A 19091-nucleotide genomic window follows, 5' to 3' on the forward strand; every position below is an offset into this window, starting at 1 on the left:
CGCGCAGACAGTGACCCAAGACGGGAATCGAACCTGGGACCCTGGAGCTGTGAAGCAACAGTGCTAACCACTGTGCCAGCGTGCTGCAGTTTCAGTAATTCTTCACCGCAGAGGGATTTAGGGATGGGGCGTTAAGTGAGATAGACAGATTTTTAACCAGTAAAGGAATCAAGGGTTATGGGGTTAATGTGGGAAAGTGGAGTTGAGGATTATATCCGATCAGTCATCATCTCATTGAATGGTGGAGCAGACTCGATGGGCTGAATGGCCTACTTCTGCTCCTACGTCTTGTGGTCTTCCTTACCTGGGTGGAAAACAAATTGGTGGATGAAAACGGAGTGAAGAAATTATTTGAGAAACTTTCCTGACCCTTTGTGCCAGTTATTGCATCATAGAATTCTAGAATAATACAGCACAGAAAGAGGTCATTCCGTCCATGGCACCTGTGCCAGCTCGATGGTAGAATTCTCCACTTCAAACCGCTCCTCTGCTCTTTCCCTATATTTCAACAAAATGTCTTTCATTGTCATTGAATCTGATTTCACTCCCCTTGAAGCAGAGTATTTCAGATTTCAACAGTGCCTGTGCGAAATAACATTCACCGTTCCACCGCGAGTTCTTTTGTTGATTACTTTAAATCCGTGACCTCTGGGTTGACTCCGCGCCCCGGCGTTATGGGAAATATGGCCAATTAAGAGCACACTGAAGCATGATGGGAAATGTGGGCAGGTTACGAGAGACAATGGGCCCCCCCTGCCCAGTCGCCTGTTTCTCGGCAGCGCGCAATTCGCTGGCGGCTGGATTCTGCCTTCCCGCCACTTGTCAATGGGATTTCCCACTGAAGCTGGGAAACCTGCGGACTGGAGATCGCTGCCAGCGGGAAAAAGAATCCCGACGGCTGCGCGCAGGAGTGCAAATGGGTGGTCAGACACACAGTCCCAAGAAAGGTATAAAAATAGGCACAGATTCGGCTGTATTATCGATGACCCGCAGGAAGAACAATCGAGAAGGAACCTCACGCCTCCCGCTTGGCGACGGAGTCTCATCCCCGCTTCGTGACCAGCCAGCGAGGCAAGGTGGTGAAGTCTCCACAGGTTCACAAAGAGCTACTGGATAAGTATTGTCTGTTTCAAACCTGTGCTCAGGAACTTGCAGCAATAGCGAAGGAAGGTAGAACCATTTAAGGGCTTGGGATACATTACGCGGTAAAACCTTTCTGGGGGGTAGCATGATGTGCCATCAATGAACACAAGACGAGTAGTGAACGTAACTGAGGCTTTAATAAGCTAAACAGAAAGCCTCCTGGCCTCGGATCGCGAACTGAGGCAGCGGCGGAGACCAGCCACCTTTATACCGAGCCCGAGGGGAGGCGGAGACCAGCCACCGATATACCGCGCCCGAGGGGAGGCGGAGACCAGCCACCTTGATACCGAGCCCGAGGGGAGGCAGAGACCAGCCACCTTTATACCGAGCCCGAGGGTAGGCAGAGCCATCGGGCAGTGGTTTACCACATTACATGTAATACAGTAGCCATTTACCACAATACACAAAAACTATAATGGTTTACCACATAGCAGTGGGAGTTTTATACTGTTTTTAACAAAGAAGAGATTTGATTCAAAAGTTGTTGTAACCTGCCTGCTTACCACTGGCTGGGGACTAATGGCAATCCCACAATCCTTAGGGAGCATGAGCTTCCCCAATGAGGAGGGCGGAGAAATCATTAGCAGATTCCCTGCATAAACAGAGCTAGCCAGTATAGAACAGCTAGAGAGGAGTGAGCAGCAAGGGAGTTGTTGCTGCTGTTGTACAAATATGTTATTGTAAATAAATGTTATTTCTTTCTATTCTACAACTCGTGCTGGATTCCTCATGGCCCTCACAGAAAAAGTAAAAGTGTTGTGTCTAATAATCGACTGGAATGGGATTTTTCTCCCAGTTACATCTGCTTACCTATCAATCTGCCACTGTAAACGGTTTCTCCATTTATACTCCATAAAAACTGTTCATGATTTCGAACATCTTGATCAAATTTTCACTTAACCCTCTCTGCTCCAAGGAGACAAACACAACCACTCCAGTCACTTACTAACTGCAGAATTTCATCCCTGGTACCATTCTGGTAGAATAGAATTCCTACAGTGCAGAAGCAGGCCATTCGGCCCATCGACTCTGCATCGACCCTCTGAAACACCCTACCTAGTCCCACTTTTGTAACCTAACCTGTATGTCCCTGGATACTAAGAGGAAATTTAGCATGGCCCAATTGACCTAACCTGGACGTCTTTGGACTGTGGGACGAAACCGGAGCACCCGGTTGACACCCACGCAGACACAGAGAGGAAGTGCAAGTCCCACACAGACAGTCACCCGAGGCCGGAAATTGAACCCGGGATCCCTGACGCTGTGAGGCAGCAGTGCTAACCACTGTGCCACCGTGCCGCCTCTCGTCTTCTCCCTCCTTTTGGTCTTGACATCCTCCCTAAAGTGCAGTCCCTAGAATTGAGCACAATACTCCATCTGGGGCCTAACCAGTGTTCTATGAAGGCTTCTTTGCTTTTCTATCTATTATGTGCCTGCATCAGTAAAGCCAAGGATCACTTTTGCTTAGTTCTGTCTTGCCAACCTCAGGCACCCTTGTAGACTTTGTACATACACCCCCAGGTCTTTCAATTCCTGCACCCCCTTTTAAAATGCACATTTAGTTTCTATTGCCTTTCCTTATTTCACTGACCAAAATGTATCATGTCTGAAAGTGTAATATTTTTGAGCTATGCTGGCTGTGAGGTCACATGTTTGTGTTTTGCTTTGTGTATGTTTTTGCAGGCTGATTAACAACCTGCTCTGAGCAGGGTGAATGCTCCTTCCTTAGACAACGAGCCCTGGAATCGAAGCTGAGAACACGTTGCTACAGTTGCTTTTGATACTTGACGATAACATTGGATCTCCACCATCCAGACTGAGTTGAAGAGGTCCTGCAGACATATGCCAGTTGTGGTGAAGACTGTACTCGTGGAACTTGGCTGTACCCTGCTGGTGGCTGGAAATCCATCAGTATCCTAAAAGGAGACGAGCTGAGATTCTGGACGGGATTCTCTGTCCGTGTCCGCCCGGCGACCGGAGTATCTCGCCCAATGCCAATGGATTTCACCATTGTCCGCGTCTCGCCCGTGGCATTCTTGTGGCGGGCGGGAGGGAAGAAACCAGCCCCCTGTGTTATGAAGAGAGCTTTGAAAGACTGAGTGTAATGACCTACACACCATGTAGACTGAGACAATTCGGAAGATCTGTCTTAATTCTGTCATTTATTGTGTAATTCATAGTTTATAATTGACCGCTAATTGCCTGTTAAATCATGTTTAGTTTATGTTTATTCTGGGTTCTAGGGTATTGGTCACGAGGTAAGATATCATTTCGGGCGGGATTTTCCCACCTTTCCCATTGGTGGGATCTTCCAGTTCCTCCGAAGGCAACTCCTGCAGCTGGTTCCCCGGCAGTGGGACGGGCAGGCTGCACAAAATGCGGTAGACATGGGCAGACCGGAAGATTCTGCCAATTGATGGGGAGGTGGTGGGGTCAGAAATCCTGCCCTTAGCGTTTCCTCTATTATAGATCATAGAATTTACAGTGCAGAAGGAGGCCATTCAGCCCATCGAGTCTGCACCGGCTCTTGGAAAGAGCACCCCACCCAAGGTCAACAACTCCACCCTATCCCCATAACCCAGTAACCCCACCCAACACTAAGGGCAATTTTGGACACTAAGGGCAATTTATCATGGCCAATCTACCTAACCTGCACATCTTTGGACAGTGGGAGGAAACCGGAGCACCCGGAGGAAACCCACGCACGCACGGGGAGGATGTGCAGACTCCGCACAGACAGTGACCCAAGCCGGAATCGAACCTGGGACCCTGGAGCTGTGAAACAATTGTGCTATCCACAATGCTACCGTGCTATTATTTAACCATGGAATCTTGTGACTTAATTCTTTTGGTAAATGAGTGAAATTTCACATTTATTTATTTTTCACCTAGATTGAAACACAAGTTAACGTTTAATGGTTTGCACCCAAGACCATCAAGGTGCCAAAGGAGAAAGGCAGACAAAAAGATTGATTGCATATCAAGGCACTTTACTTACAGTTAATGTTACTGTGGCGTTGGCTGTTATTATGTAGTTTGCCATTTTATGTGGCAAAATTCAGCAGCATTTTCACATCCAGCAGTTTTCACAAGTAGCAATAAGTTGAAAAAAAATTTTGGTGGGGTTTAGGACGGAATGTACTGTCAGTATTTCCTACAATGGACATCCTGTGGACTCCGTTATTGCCAAAGTAGGAACAGTTAATTTTCTGCTCAATTCAAACAGCACAAATTCATCTGACGTAAGACCCTTGCAGTCAGGGGAGATTTGTAGCTTATCCAATCGTAGTCAAGTATGTGATTTTGAACGTTAATGGAGAGGCAGTGACCAATTTGCTTCGGGTGTTCCCGGGACGGAACTGGGGTCGGAGAGAATGATCGGAGGGTTGTGACTAAGTTAATGTCCTGTGTCACTTCCTGGTTGGCTGAAGAGTGACTTTGTCACAGGTGTGGGAGCAAGTCATTCCCTGGGTCTCAGGAAGCGTACAGATCAATAAATAGAACAGAAGGTAGTTGGAAACCTCCTTAATCTTGTAACGCACTATATTCTCCATTCATGACAACTCAGCTTCCCCCACTTAATCTCCTGTTCTTAAGTATTGGTACATTTCTCTTTGAAGTGTGCAAGGAATTGCAAAAACTTTCAATTATCATTGGCAAAGCAAAAGAGAATATAATCACATATTAAAAGATCAGGCCTATTGCCTGTGAATAACTATGCCGAACAACTGTTTTGCTTTAATTTCAAGGCTGTATTTATCCCTTTCTGTATTAATGCATAATTTCACTCCTTGGCAGTTGTAAACTTTGGCAGCGGTTATTGAAGTTCTCTGTATTTTAAAAATGGAAAAATATCTCTGCAGCTTGGAGGGAGACAAACCGAGAATTAGAGAGAGAGAATTCACAGTGGCAAGTCGTCAGTAGAAAAACAAACTATCTACCATCACACTGTTCGCTTTTTTGTCATGTGTTCAGGGTACAGATGGGGTTCTTTGGGGCTTGTCTGTTCTCTCAAGTAAGCTGAGACTCCAGTTTGTTAAAACAATTTCTCTTTATTTGCAGCTTCTCTATACTCCCTGAGACCTCCGCACAACGTTGGAATCTCATCTTCCTCCAGGACTCTGTTGCTCAATCGCGTGGTTGTTGAATCATCATTACATCAGCATCATGTGCTTTTGATGTGAACCCTTTGCTCTGCACCTCCCCCATCCCAAGTCTTTATCCCGATCATATTCACAGCCTCCTTCATCTCCCCCCCATAAGCCTCAGGCTAAACAGGTCTGTCTCTGAGGAGCCTTAACCACTGTCCTTGATCTTGTTCTGATCTCTTTCTCAGGTTGAGGACATTCCAAACTCCCCCTCCTGTTGGTCTGAGTGTCCCTCATCTGGGTGGCTTGGCTTTAGAGTTTTGTCTTGTTCCTTCTTCTTTTTCTTCATCAGGATCTGAGTAGTAAGCCCACGCTTCCTTTGCCTTTCTTTACAAGGATATTAAGACACTGCAGGTTATCTTATTGTTTCCTCGTCCGTCTCAGTCCTGTGTGATGTCGGTTGTGGGGATCTTCTAATTGTTAAACCTTCTTTACACACTCTTTCCCCGGGCTTCAGCACCGATAAGTCTTATGCTCCGTGCCTGTGGTTAACATTACCAGCCTGTTTGATTCTTCATTCCCCCTCACACTGTTTTACCCTCGCTAGTGGTCGTTTGAGGTGATATTAGGTGTTGGTTTCTGCTGGAAGTTGTGTTCTCAATCTCCTTCCCATCAACAACTGCGAAACTATCTTACGACGGTGACGTTCTGTAACTCAGAAAAGCCAAATTAAGATCCTCATTCTTTATCATCCAGTCTTTCCTCGTTCATACACCTCTCTCAGCTCCTCTCTTTGTTTGAGCGGAATGAAGTGAGCAGGCTACCGGAAGAATCCATATTCCTTGCCAAAATCTTGGAATCATTCATGAGCAAATTCTGGACCAGTGTTTGACACCACAATGTCCAGAGTGCCATGTGTTGCTTTAATTCTCTTCAGTAACTTAATGGCTGCTTTCGCCGTGATGCTGTGCAAATGTTCCCTTCAATCCACATTGTGTGGTAATCAATGATAATAAGGAATATCTTGCCTTGAAAATCACTTCCCAGACCTTGATGGAAACGTAGAAGGTAACAGCGGTTCTTTTAGCTCTTGGCTGTTCAGTGACCATGGAAGACAATTAGAAACCATGAGCGGAATTTACCGGCCTTTGCTGCCAGTAGGATCTTCTGCTCTTGCCAATGGTGCCCCTCTGCCTTCCTGCCGCACTTCTCCCATTTACAAGCCCACAGTGAGCAAAGTGGCGAAGTATTCATCACTTTTCCGGACGTTCCAGCCTCAAGACACTCGGCATCATCCAGAAGAAAAATCCAGTCTCCTTGACCGGTGGTCCTGCTGTGAATCACAGGATCCACTCCACCCTGAACCGCCTGCAAACTGCTGCGACTGTAGTAAGGACTAAAACACAGGATGACCTGTGCCAACTCGCCAAGTTTGGCAGTGTCTCCAGGATCTTCACCACCGAGGAGGATAAGATCCACAACATGATTGCCCTCCAAGCTACACACAATCCTTGACTTGGATATATAACTACTATTCTTTCACGGTGTCATTCCTTCACTGTCCTGGAGTCAACGTCATCAAATGTCCGATGTAACATCTTGATGGAAGTGCCATTGACCCAATGACAAGTCAAGGAAAAGGTCCAGCATCATCTTTTCAGAGTAATGTGTGGCAGATAATAAACGTGGGGCGTGATTTTACGGAAAGGGAACAAAGTCTGCCAACAAGCGTGTTCAGTCGCGTGTTTCCCGCACTCACAGCGCTGGGAAACACAAATCTATAAAATGCCTCCCGTATTAGAACGGGCTGCGCATCGCCCCGCTTTGTGCCCTGAGGAACGCCGCTCGCCGAAATTACTTAACAGAGCAAGAGATCGGGAGACCATTTAAAAACGGTGTCCCAATCTCCCAGGTCCTCGACACGACCCCTGACCCTCCCCCAAGCCCCAATGCACTATGGGAGGGTTCCCCAGCCACCCCCCCACCCTCCCAACACCTGTGCAGGGCACCACAGCGTAATCGCCAGCTCACAAAACATGTCAGTTGGGTACCTTGGCAGTGCCACCCTGGCAGTGCCCACGCCAGCTGGAACCCAGGTGGTACCAGCAGTACCAGGCTGCCACCCTGCCCAAAGGGCATGCACTTGGGAGCCTCCAAACCCCTGGGAGACCCCCACGGGTGCCGTTTCATCTGTTCCCTGTTTCTGGAGACCAGCACTGAATGGCACTCACCCGAGGTCTCTGAGGTGAAGGACGTTGATCCCAGGCGTCAGGTAACTCGGGAATTGGCACATTGAAGTGAGACTAGCTGTCTCGCGCTAAATACAGATCTGTTAAAAAGTGATTCACACCGCAACGTCTCGCAAGATTGCGTTACATCACACGAGGTGTTGCGAGCCGGGTAGATCCCGGCTTCTATCGGCCACGCTGCGTCGCGGCGGGTTGCTTTTCGGTCAACTTACCAGATTCGGAGATGTCATCCCAGTAAGGACAATCAAATTCATATTCTGCCTTTAATATCTGTTCAAACAGCCTGGAGTCATTTTCATCATAGAAGGGCGGATATCCACATAACCTGGGGGGTGAAATATAAATCTGTATTAGAACAATTAATAATAATTGTGAAGTTTCCTTATCTTTATCAAACTAGATTCGTAAATCAGGTAAACAATTATTTGGTTTATGAAAATAAATTGCAGCGAATCTTTGCTGGAAAAAGCCATGAAGCCAATCCCCACTGCCAGGGAGCTGGGCTTGTGAAGAACAGAAAAACTCCGGCACTTCCATTCACCACCAAAAAGTAACACACCGTTCCGACTTGGAAATCCATCGGCTGTTTATTCACTGTCGCTGGGTCAAAATCCTGGACCGCTCTCCCTAACAGCACATTGGGTGTACCTGCACCACACGGACTGCAGCGGGTTGAAGAAGACGGGTCATCACCCGTCATCTCAAGGGTAATTAGGGATGGGCAAGAATTGCTGACCTAGCCACGTTCAGGGAAAGAATAAATCAAAAAATAAAACACAAGTTACCAAAGGCAATGGGAAAAGTTAAATCCAAATGACGCTGCCAAGTTCAACCGTGATTACTGGACAATGGGGCATTGTTCTAAAGTGGCAAACAGGGGGCGGGGTTCTCCGGTCTCCCAGCCACGGCGTTTCTCGGCGGCGCGCTGTTCGCTGCTGGCGTGATTCTATCTTCCCGCCGCTTGTCAATGGGATTTCCCATTGAAACCACCTTTCGCCGCCAAGAAACCTGCTGCCAGGGGTGCGCTGCCAGCTGGAATCCCGACGGCCCGAGAATTCCGGCCAGTAAGTTCCAAATTGACGTCAAGTATTCCTTTCTTCACAAAGCCATCTATATTCTGAATGGCCTCCCAGATTGGATATTGGGGATAAAGGTTTTGGAATCATCAAGGGACACTGACTGGGTGCTACAGTGGGCAATGTAAAGATGAATTACATCCGTCAATTGCTGTCAGTAATTTGAAATTTTTGTAAACCTACGAACCTAAACAAACTTCAGTTCAACTCTATTGAAAGCGACGGTTACAGCACCTAATGGAGAATGTCCACTTTCAGATAGACAGGCTCAGATTCACACTTCCATTATTAAACTGCCCGTCTCCACTTCCAGCTATTATCTAACTCATGGTTAGGCCTTTGTTTAAACATTTAAATTTACAGCTGGCGGTATTTAGAAATTTAAAACCTGATGTAAATTGGTTTTCCTGGACCCTTGCCCTGTGAGGGGAGGCTTCCAAATGTTTACAGGCCAATGAAAGAAACTAAAAGAAGCCTTCAGAATTTAGGAAAGGAACTGAAACATGTTTAAGGACAGGTTTAATTACTCCTCGGGCAGCAATGGATCACTGGAAGGAGCGGATTACACATGGCCCATGGTTTGAAGAAGCAGGACTGTTTGTAATTGTTTCTTCCTGGCACGTAGATGTAGGGCGGGATGTTCCACACAACCTGCTGCGTGTTTCTCGGTGACGAAGGTGGCCTGCTATTGGCTGGTGGCGGGATCCTTTGGTCCCACTGTTGTCAACGGGGCTTCACACTGAATGCACCCCACACCTTATGAGGCGGAAATCATGCTTGACAAATCTACTGGAATTCTTTGAGAATGTAACTAGTGGGGTTGACGAGGGGGAGCCGGTGGATGTGGTTTATTTGGACTTTCAGAAGGCTTTTGACAAAGTCCAGAATAAGAAATTAATGTGCAAAATTAAAGTGCATGGGATTGGGGGCAGTGTATTGAGATGGATAGAAACTGGTTGGCAGACAGGAAACAAAGAGTAGGAATTAACGGGTCTTTTTGAAATTGGCAGGCAGTGACTAGTGGGGTACTGGGATCGGTGCTGGGACCCCAACTAATCACAATATATATTAATGATTTAGATGAGGGAACAAAATGTCAGATCTCCAAATTTGCAGATGACAGCAAGTTGGGTGGGAGGGTGAGCTGTGAGGAGGATGCAGAGATCCTTCAGTGTGATTTGGACAAGTTGAGTGAGTGGGCACATGAATGGCAGATGCAGTATAATTTGGAGAAATGCGAGGCTATCCACTTTGGTAGAAAAAGCGAGAAGGCAGACTATTATCTGAATGGCCATAAATTAGCAGAAGGGAATGTGCAACGAGACCTGCATGTCCTCGTACACCAGTCACTGAAGGTAAGCATGCAGGTACAGAAGACAGTAAAGAAAGCTAATGGTATGTTGGCCTTCATAGCGAGAGGATTCGAGTACAGGAGCAGGGATGTGTTGCTGCAATTATACAGGACCTTGGTGAGGCCACACCTGGAGTATTGTGTGCAGTTTCGATCTCCTTTTCTGAGGAAGGATGTTCTTGCTGTAGAGGGAGTGGAGAGGAGGTTTACCCGGCTAATTCCAGGGATGGCGGGAGTGACGTATGAGGAGATATTGAATCGGTTGGGATTGTATTCGCTGGAGTGCAGAAGAATGAGGGGGGGATCTCATAGAAACCTATAAATTCTAACAGGACTGGACAGGGTAGATGCAGGAAGGATGTTCCCGGTGGTGGGGGTGTCCAGAAACAGGGTCACTGTGTGAGGAAACGGGGTGGAACGTTGAGGAGAGATTTCTTCACCCAGAGAGCGGTGACCTGCGGAATTCATTACCACCGGAAGTAATTGAGGCCAAAACATTGCATGTTTCAAGAAGCAATTAGGTACAGAACTTAGGGCGAAGGGGAACAAAGGATATGGGGGGTAAAGCGGGGTTAGGTTATTGAGTTGGATGATCAGCCATGATTGTAATGAATGGCAGAGCAAGTTCAAAGGGCCGAATGGCCTCCTCCTGCTCCTATTTTCTATGTTTGCCATCGGGAATCCTGCGGCGGGAATGCGCCATTGGTAGGACAATAAGATCCGGAAGGTATCTGGAATTGAAAGCTCGTCGCGGTAATGGTAAACACCAAACAATGATTGATTGTTGCGACGACCCAGCTGCTTCACCAATGTCCTTTAGGGAAGGAAATCTGCCGCCCTCACCTGGTCTGGCCTACATGCGACTGCAGACCCACAGCAATGTGATTGATCCTTTACTGCCCTCTCGCAAACTGCTCAGTTCGAGGGCAATTAGGGATGGTCAAAAAATGCTGGCTCAGCCGGTGACCCCACATTACATGAAAAGGTTCAATCGTGCAGGTGAAAAATATTTGATTTTCTTTCACTCTCTTACTGTTCCAAACCGCAGCATCATTTTATACTTAGAAAAACAACTCATTTTACGTATCCGTTCTGTCGTGAAAGCCTTCAGATTTTTCTGGTTTGAACAGAAAACACGTAGGCCAACACATCGGCTCGCCCGTCCAGCTGCTGGTGAACTCACTGTGGGAGATCGTCTTCGACGGAACCAGAAAGTTCTGCCAGCGGAAAGGGTCCAAGATCGGTGCTCTGCATTTCTGATGCTGCAGCACTCCACTAGCGCTGCACTAAAGTGTTACCCTGGGTCTCGCGGCTAAGTCCTGGAGTGGGACTTGAAAATGCAACCTTCTGCGGAATTCTATTCCCCAGAGAGCAGGGGAGGCAGATCCATTGAATATTTTTAAGGTTGAGGCAGATAGATTCTCGATTGTAAATGGAGTCAAGAGGTTTGGGAGTGGACAGGAAAGTGGAGCAGATCAGCCATGACCGAATCAAATGGTGGAGCAGGTTCGAGGGGCAGAATGACTTTCTCCTGCTCCTAATCCGTATGTTTATTTATTCAGACTAAGAGGCAAACGTGCTACCAACTGAACCACAGCTACCACGCTGGTTATATTAAATCTAAAATCTTTAGCCATTTCTCTCCAGTTATTCAATAAGCGGCCCCAATCTTACTTTGCACACAGGGTAATCCTATTTTGATGAATGTGATATCATGTGTATCATGTGATAACACGATATGATGTCCTCAGATCCCCAGCACACATCTTCAATATTGGTTGCTCTCCGATACAAGGCATGCACAGACTAACCACTGTGGGATTGCTTTTGTGCCCGATACTCTGGCGATCGGCATTCCGGGGCGAGAAATGGGTCAGGAATTTAATTCGAGGAGTTGCAAAGTGATGACTGTAATTTATTAGATCACAGACGTTCCTCATCCTACTTCAAATTCTTACTGTAACTCTCGCACCAGGAGGAATGTCTCAATTCTGGAAAATATATTTTATTTTTGGGTGGTCTGAGATGATTCAAGTGGATGTAACTAATGTACACACACCAGAAACTCAATTATCAATAGATGCAATCTTCCCAAGCAATGGTGGAAATTGGCAGATATACATGGGGTGATAGAGTGAGCTTTTATTTATGGAGTTGTTCACCAAGTTTCCAGCCCTTGCAGAAGACCAGTGGTTTTCCATTTTAAATCTATATAGTTTTAATGAAACCTCTTTTCCAACTGATCGCCTAACCCAATCTTAACGATCATGATTGCATAGATAGTAAATTCTACTATCAATTTAACCTCTTGAATAAAGGACCCAGAGGGCGGTATTTCCCCCCCCCCCCCACGCCGGGTGGGAGAATCGCCAGGGCGCCGCGCGAGTCGTGCCATGCCGCCCCGACACCCGCACGCGATTCCCCCCCCCCCCGAAACCAGCGGCTGCTCGGAGAATCGGCGCAAACGGCGAGCGGCGATTCTCCAGCCCGTATGGGCTGAGCGCCGGCGAAAAAATTGACAGTCTCACCAGCGCCGTTCACCCCTGGTCGCTGCCGGCTGGAACTCTGCGGGAACGCTGGGGGGGGGGGGCTCCTTCACCGGGGGGCCTCCGATGGGGTCTGGCCCGCGATCGTGGCCCATCGATCGGCGGGCCGCCCCCCCCCCCCCCCCCCCCCCCCCCCCGGGCCTACCTCCTGGCGCGACCGGTCCCTGAACACCGACCCCATGTTGGGTCGGGGCCGGCGCGCTTAAGAAGTTCCCCGCGCATGCGCAGGATTGAACTGCCCCAACTGCGCATGCACGGGTTGGCGTGGCGCCCATTTGGCACCGCGTAAGGAGGCCGGAGCGGCGTGAACCACTCCAGCACCGTGCTGGCCAATAGGTCGTGCCCGGGCCCTGTTCGCGCTGTCGTGAAACGCGACGGCATTCACAACGGCGCGAACACATGGCCTCAATATCGGAGAATCTTGCCTATTGTCTGTGAACGGGTAATTGAAAATGCTTCATTACATTTTAGCTATTTTTAAAAAACTGAGTTCCAAATCCCACAAAAATTCATGTGGCTACTGGAGAGAGGAAATAATATACATGCGGATAATCATGGCTGCACTGTGATACACTAAATCTAAACATTCATGCAAAATTCAAACAGGCATGAATGAAGTTATGAATGAAATCTCTGATGGTGCATTACTAATAAGAATTCAAGTGCAGTGCTCTCGAAAGCTTCGTGAGTAAGTATGCAACGCTGTATAGCACTAAAACACAGGGGACAGAAAGGTGGCATCTTCAATCCCCAACTTGTACTGAATTAACTGCAGCACTCTCAACTTTGCAATACTGTGAGCTTGAGTCTGATCTTCAGTACATTACTGGAGAGAGAGCTAGGCGCCCCCGTGGCGTGTTTCCGCGGAGGCTTCTTCTGGTCTCGCCACTTTAAAAAAAATGTATTTTATTACAAACATGTATCAAAACAGGTTACAGCAAATAAACACCCTGGGAAGCATGCTTCACAGAAGAAGAAGAAGAAGATTCTTTATTGTCACAAGTAGGCTTACATTAACACTGCAATGAAGTTAGTGTGAAAAGTCCCTAGGCGCCACATTCCGGCGCCTGTTCGGGTACACTGAGGGAGAATTCAGAATTCTCAGCTGGTACTTTAATTGAACCGTGCTGCTGGCCTTGTTCTACATCACAAACCAGCTGTCTATCCCACAGGGCTAAACTAGCCCCTCTATCAACTAACAGCCCCAGCAATCAGCTATACAGTCTGTACAGATTTTCCCCCTTTATCACCGCCCCCTGCAATGAACAGCTCCTCAAACAGGGTCACAAACATCCCCCACCTTTTCTCAAACCCCCCTGCAGAGCCCCTTAACTCATACGTTATCTTCTCCAACCGCAGGAAGTCGTACAGGTCACCCAACCAAGCCGCTACTCCCGGTGGCGATGCCGACCGCCACTCCAGCAAAATTCACCGCCGTTCGATCAGAGAGGCGAAGGCCACCACATCGGCCTACTGAAATGCAGAGCTCTCTCAATACCCCGGCCAATATTCCGATTTAAACAGCACCATCAGACAGTCTTCCACCTCCACTTGTGCAGTTTAAAGTTTCCTTGCATTATTTGTAATTATTTTTTACAGGTTTATGAATTTAGTTCATGTGATCTGCTTCATTTAATATAAGGTCCTGAGGGGTGCTGACAGGGTGGGTGTGGAGAGGATGTTTCTTCTTGTGGGAGAATCTAGAACTAGGGGGTCACAACTAGGCAGTCGCCCATTTAAGGCAGAGACGAGGAGAATGTTTTTCTCTCAGAGGCTTGTGGGTTTCTGGAACGCTTCCTCAAAAGGTGGATTTGGAGTATTGTGTGCAGTTCTGGTCACCTCACTATAGGAAGGATGTGGAAGCATTGGAAAGGGTGCAAAGGAGATTTACCAGGATGCTGCCTGGTTTGCAGGATAGGTCTTATGAGGAAAGGTTGAGGGAGCTAGGGCTTTTCTTTTTGGAGGGGAGGAGGATGAGAGGTGACTTAATAGAGGTTTCTAAGATGATCAGGGGATAGATAGAGTGGACGTTCAGAGACTATTTCCTCAGGTGGATGTAGCTGTTACAGGGGGGGCATTACTATAAGGTTCACGGTGGGAGATGTAGGAGGGATGTCCGAGGTAGGTTCTTTACTCAGAGGGTGGTTAGGGTGTGGAATGGACTGCCTGCTGTGATAGTGGAGTCGGACACTTTAGGAACTTTCAAGCGGTTATTGGATAGGCACATGGAGCACGTCTGAATGACAGGGTGTGGGAGAGCTTGATCTTGGTTTCGGACAAGGCTCAGCAGAACATCGAGGGCCGAAGGGCCTGTTCTGTGCTGTACTGTTCTATGATCTATGAGTACTGATGCCCATTTTGATATTGGATGCCAGCCAAAAATACATAAACTGAATTAAATTTCCTCAATAATTTCCATATGGACACATGAGGAATTATTTCAAGGCCATCATTTCATTCCAGAATTCAGACATTGACTAGAAACTATGATGTCAAGGCTAACATTATTGCTGTGTTAATGTAAGCCTACTTGTGACAGATTATTATTACAATGTGTTATGGCATTTGAACTCTCCAATAGGATTGTGCCACACAATTAACCCACGATCATTCAATGTTTTATGTTGAATATTATCAGCTTAATCAAATATTCAATCCAAACTCAACTGCAAATATGAAATAAACCTTCCCACATTGAATAGCTTCAGCTAAGAAGCTAATGCAGACTTCATTTCTTCAACAGTCCTTTCATTTGCCAACCTGCTAGCCTCCCTTTTGGAAGTTGTTGACTAGTGTTAACTATGGAACGATGGACGGCAGGATCCTTCCCCCCGAGTGAACATTTCTGTAGTTTCAGCTGGGATAGTGGTCGGGAATTAGTTGGATCACAGGAAAAGGAGGAGGCACTTTGGCCCTTCTTCCACTTTCTCGCACTGGGAAGTGACGAGGAGTGGAAACTTTGGTTGGAACTTCCTTCTAGCAGGACACCGCCAGACCAACCATAAACCCCAATATTGCTAAACTGGACCCGGGTCCTCGGGGGGCCATATTCGGGGTGTCGGACCAGCTGGGGTTGGAAACGGGTGTGGAGGCAGATGTTGTAGCCTTTGCCTCGTTGATTGCCCGAAGGTGGATCCTGTTAGGGTGGAGATCAACCTCTCCACCCTGTGCCCTGGCGTGGTGAGGGGACCTGCTGGAATCCCTGACCCTTGCAAAGGTCAAATTTGAACTGAGGGGAAGGATGGAGGGGTTCTACAATTCATGGGCGTTATTCATTATGCACGTTCGAGAATTGGACCACATCGAACATTGGCTGGGAGGGTTGGGGGGGAGGGGGACTGTGTGTGTTAATGGTGACTATGGGTGATTCCTAATTCCTTTTTGTCATTTGTTTAAGTTAACATTGGGGGTTCGGTGGGAGAATGGGATCGTTGTTATTGATATCGGGATTGACATTACATTCGTTACTGATTATTGTTTATTGTTGGGTGTAAATTTGGGAGAAAATGTGAAAAAGGAGAATAAAAATATATTTTTAAAAATAACCCCAATATTGCTGCTCAACTGAGATGAGCTGATCAAAGAGGCTGCAGATTGAATTTGCGACCTATCCCAGTCTCTAAAGCACTGAAGCACAGACACTGAGCAGAAGATTAACCTACTGATCCATTCAGGCAGCACAAAAAAAATAATGCATTAAAAAGATTTGAGAGAAATGTGAAGATACGCATGACAAAGTGTTTATAATTAAAACTACTGAAAGGACAATGTTTTTATTTCTTGCCTCCCATGCACCATAGAAGACAATTTAATGTAATTTCCATTGCACAGCAGATCAGTTGTGAGTGAAAAGAATCATTATAATTGGGGCAAATGCTTTGCTAAATAAATTCTAGAGACATCTGAAACTTAAGCTTCAAGTTGAAGGAGATTAAAAGAGAGATCCGTCAGGTTTAAAACAAGATCACTATGCACACACACACTGCTCATCGTTAATGATTTTGTGTCTTCCACTTTTGCCTCCAAAGAACAGCACAGTCAAAAAAAAATGTTTTTAAGAGCACAAATGTCTCATTTCAGCATGAGGTTCCAAGAACAAGCATTGCCCAGAGCAGCAAGAGATCAAAGGTAATTGGCCTATGTGCTGAATATGTTGTGGTTTGAGGCATTAATCCAAGTCTGGAATGAAATAAGATTATTTTTCTCTCGTTAACCTACTGTAGTCCATATATAGGAATAAGAAAAGTAAAAGTTTCAATACCTGGCACAGAAAGTAGTGACTTAATGGCCAACACTTGACTGAGACAAAAGTTTTATAAATTGTGCACATACCAGGAGTATATTTGGATCTAAATTTGCAGTTATTGCTCAAGACAAATATCAAGTAACTAAAGTTAGATAGCTGAGTAATACACTGATATTGATAAAACGCGGAATACTTTGATGCAGAGCTTAATTAGTTCTGATTTTTGTTGTTGATTTGGTCCTAATTGTTAACAGCAAATAGGTTTTAGAACATATATTATTGGGCGCGATTTATCGGAAAAATTTCTAAGTGCCATTTGTGGCGCGATTGACGGGGTGTTTCTCCACGCCTGTGTTGGCGAGATCGCAGCCCGTATTTAACGACACTTAGTGCCGGAAAGGAGCCCCCACAAGCGCCTCGCCATTACTGGCTGTCTAATCGTCTGATTCGCCAGACCCGTGCCTCAGCGCCTCGCTGCTAACAAGGGAAAGCTGATTTTAAACGCTCCCTCACCTCTCACTCCCAGTCAACACAAAAGCATGGCAGCGTCGCTTTGGGGATGCTGACTTGGCCCAGGTTACCTGACGCTGTGGGTGCAACGTGGGACATCCTGTTCCCCCGAGGGAGTTGGAGGACCAGTAGCAGGGTCACCAATACCGCCTGGGAGGCAGCAGCAGTGGCTGCCGGTGTGGGCAGCGTGACCAGGAAGACCAGCGTCCAATGATGGAAGAGGACCAACGACCTGCACGAGCTGCAAGGGTGAGTTACCACCTCTCTCCTGGCATCATTTCCCACTGCCACCCCTCAAATTCCCAACCTCACCCCAGGTCACTGGCTGACACCGCGCACCCTCCCCACACCCGATCTTCAAGCTTGTTCCTCAGCACCCCAAGGCACCCACCAACCCAAACCCTTTGTGTCCAGTTGCGGTGCCCACACATGCCACCTGCTACAGATCTCCTTGAGCCATCCAAAGCCCTCCCTTTGTCCACGCACGAGAAAATAGCCAATAATAGACGTGAAAGGGCCTAGCCGAGGCGGTGGAGTTCCAGATATTAGAGTTCTCATGCCCTATGAGGAACGGACCCTGGAGATTGCGGGGTTGACCGGGGAGAGAGCAGTCACCAACAGCGAGGATGGCCTGCGCCACAGAGGTGAGGATTCACTGACCCTTCTCCCAGATGACATGTCTCAGCTGCGTTGTTCAAGTCAGACAAAATGAACCTTCCCTCGCACTGACCACATTGTCTCGCAGGGCCTCCATTTAATGAGGCCGGGCCATCTGGGGTCGTACTACCCCTTCCACCCCGCCACCCAAGAGACCGCCTCAAAGGAGAGCTCCAAGGAGACAATCAGCGAGCTGTCACCCCCACCTTCCACCATCGCAGAGCCACACACCTCGGTGGGTGACATTAGTGGACAGGCTTCTGGGGCACAATCTGGTGGAGCACCTCACAGTTGCTGATGTGCATTAGCTGGAGGCAGGAACATCCAAGGCAGTCAGCAGTCAGAGGTCTGCTGGATCCCAGGACTCAGCTGGGGCCCAGTCAGATGCCGAGCCTTGAGACAAGGTTCTCCCAGGGCTGATGCAGATGCTAGGATACAACGGTGACATTCCAGAGGGGACGTCAGCAACTTTCTGGCAACTGCACAGCTGATTGGAGGATTCCCAAAGGCTACGGGTACAGGAGATACGACTGACAATGCGTGGCAATGCGGCCAACACTGCAGGGGTGGCGACCGCAGTGGAAAGCTGGCAGCATGAGGCCAGCACGTTGAGTGGTGTTGTCCAAGGCGTGGCTCAGTCTGTGACAGCCACGGCTGAAGCCATAAACGTCATGACCGAGTCGCTGAGGGACATGTCCCAGACACAGGGCGGCGGGATTCTCCCAGCCCGGGGCCGGGCCGGCGAATCCCCGCAACCGGGCCACGCCGCCCTGATGCCGGCACGCGATTCTCCGCCGGCTGTACGCCGGTGCCATCCACACCTGGTCGCAGCCGGCGGGAACTCTGCACGCAGGGTCGGGGGGTGGCCTGGAAGGGGGGGGGGGGGGGTGTATGGGGGCTCCGACCCCGGGGGGGTGCCTCCGATGGGGCCTGGCCCGCGATCGGGGAACACCGATCGGCGGGCCGGCCTCTCGCTCCCCGGGCCTATTTTCTTGCGCGCCGGCCCCATAACTCCCGTGCCATGTTGCATCGGGGCCGGCACGTTGAGGGAGGCCACCGCGCGGGTTGGCGCAGCACACAGTTCGTGCCGGGCTGGGCCCCTGTAGGGACCAGAATCGGCACTCCCAGCGGCCACCTGCCCAGGCGTGGACACTCTGCCACCGAATGGGAGAATCCCGCCCAGGGACTGCAGAGAGTGACCCAGTCACTGAGGAGCATCAGAGAG

The 19091-nt window shown here is 48.2% G+C and overlaps 1 protein-coding gene across 1 annotated transcript in view; it reads right to left on the bottom strand.

Annotated features, from left to right (window-relative positions):
- The window catches only part of LOC140387825 (calcium/calmodulin-dependent protein kinase type 1D-like), a 331474-nt gene that overhangs the window by 37473 nt on the left and 274910 nt on the right, over positions 1 to 19091 (bottom strand). The window contains exon 6 of the mRNA XM_072471001.1: positions 7693 to 7805. Coding sequence (XP_072327102.1) covers positions 7693 to 7805 — 113 coding nt within the window. The remainder of the gene's footprint in view (positions 1 to 7692; positions 7806 to 19091) is intronic.

Source organism: Scyliorhinus torazame, chromosome 13 (genome assembly GCF_047496885.1).
Source record: "Scyliorhinus torazame isolate Kashiwa2021f chromosome 13, sScyTor2.1, whole genome shotgun sequence".
Taxonomy (NCBI): Eukaryota; Metazoa; Chordata; class Chondrichthyes; order Carcharhiniformes; family Scyliorhinidae; genus Scyliorhinus; species Scyliorhinus torazame.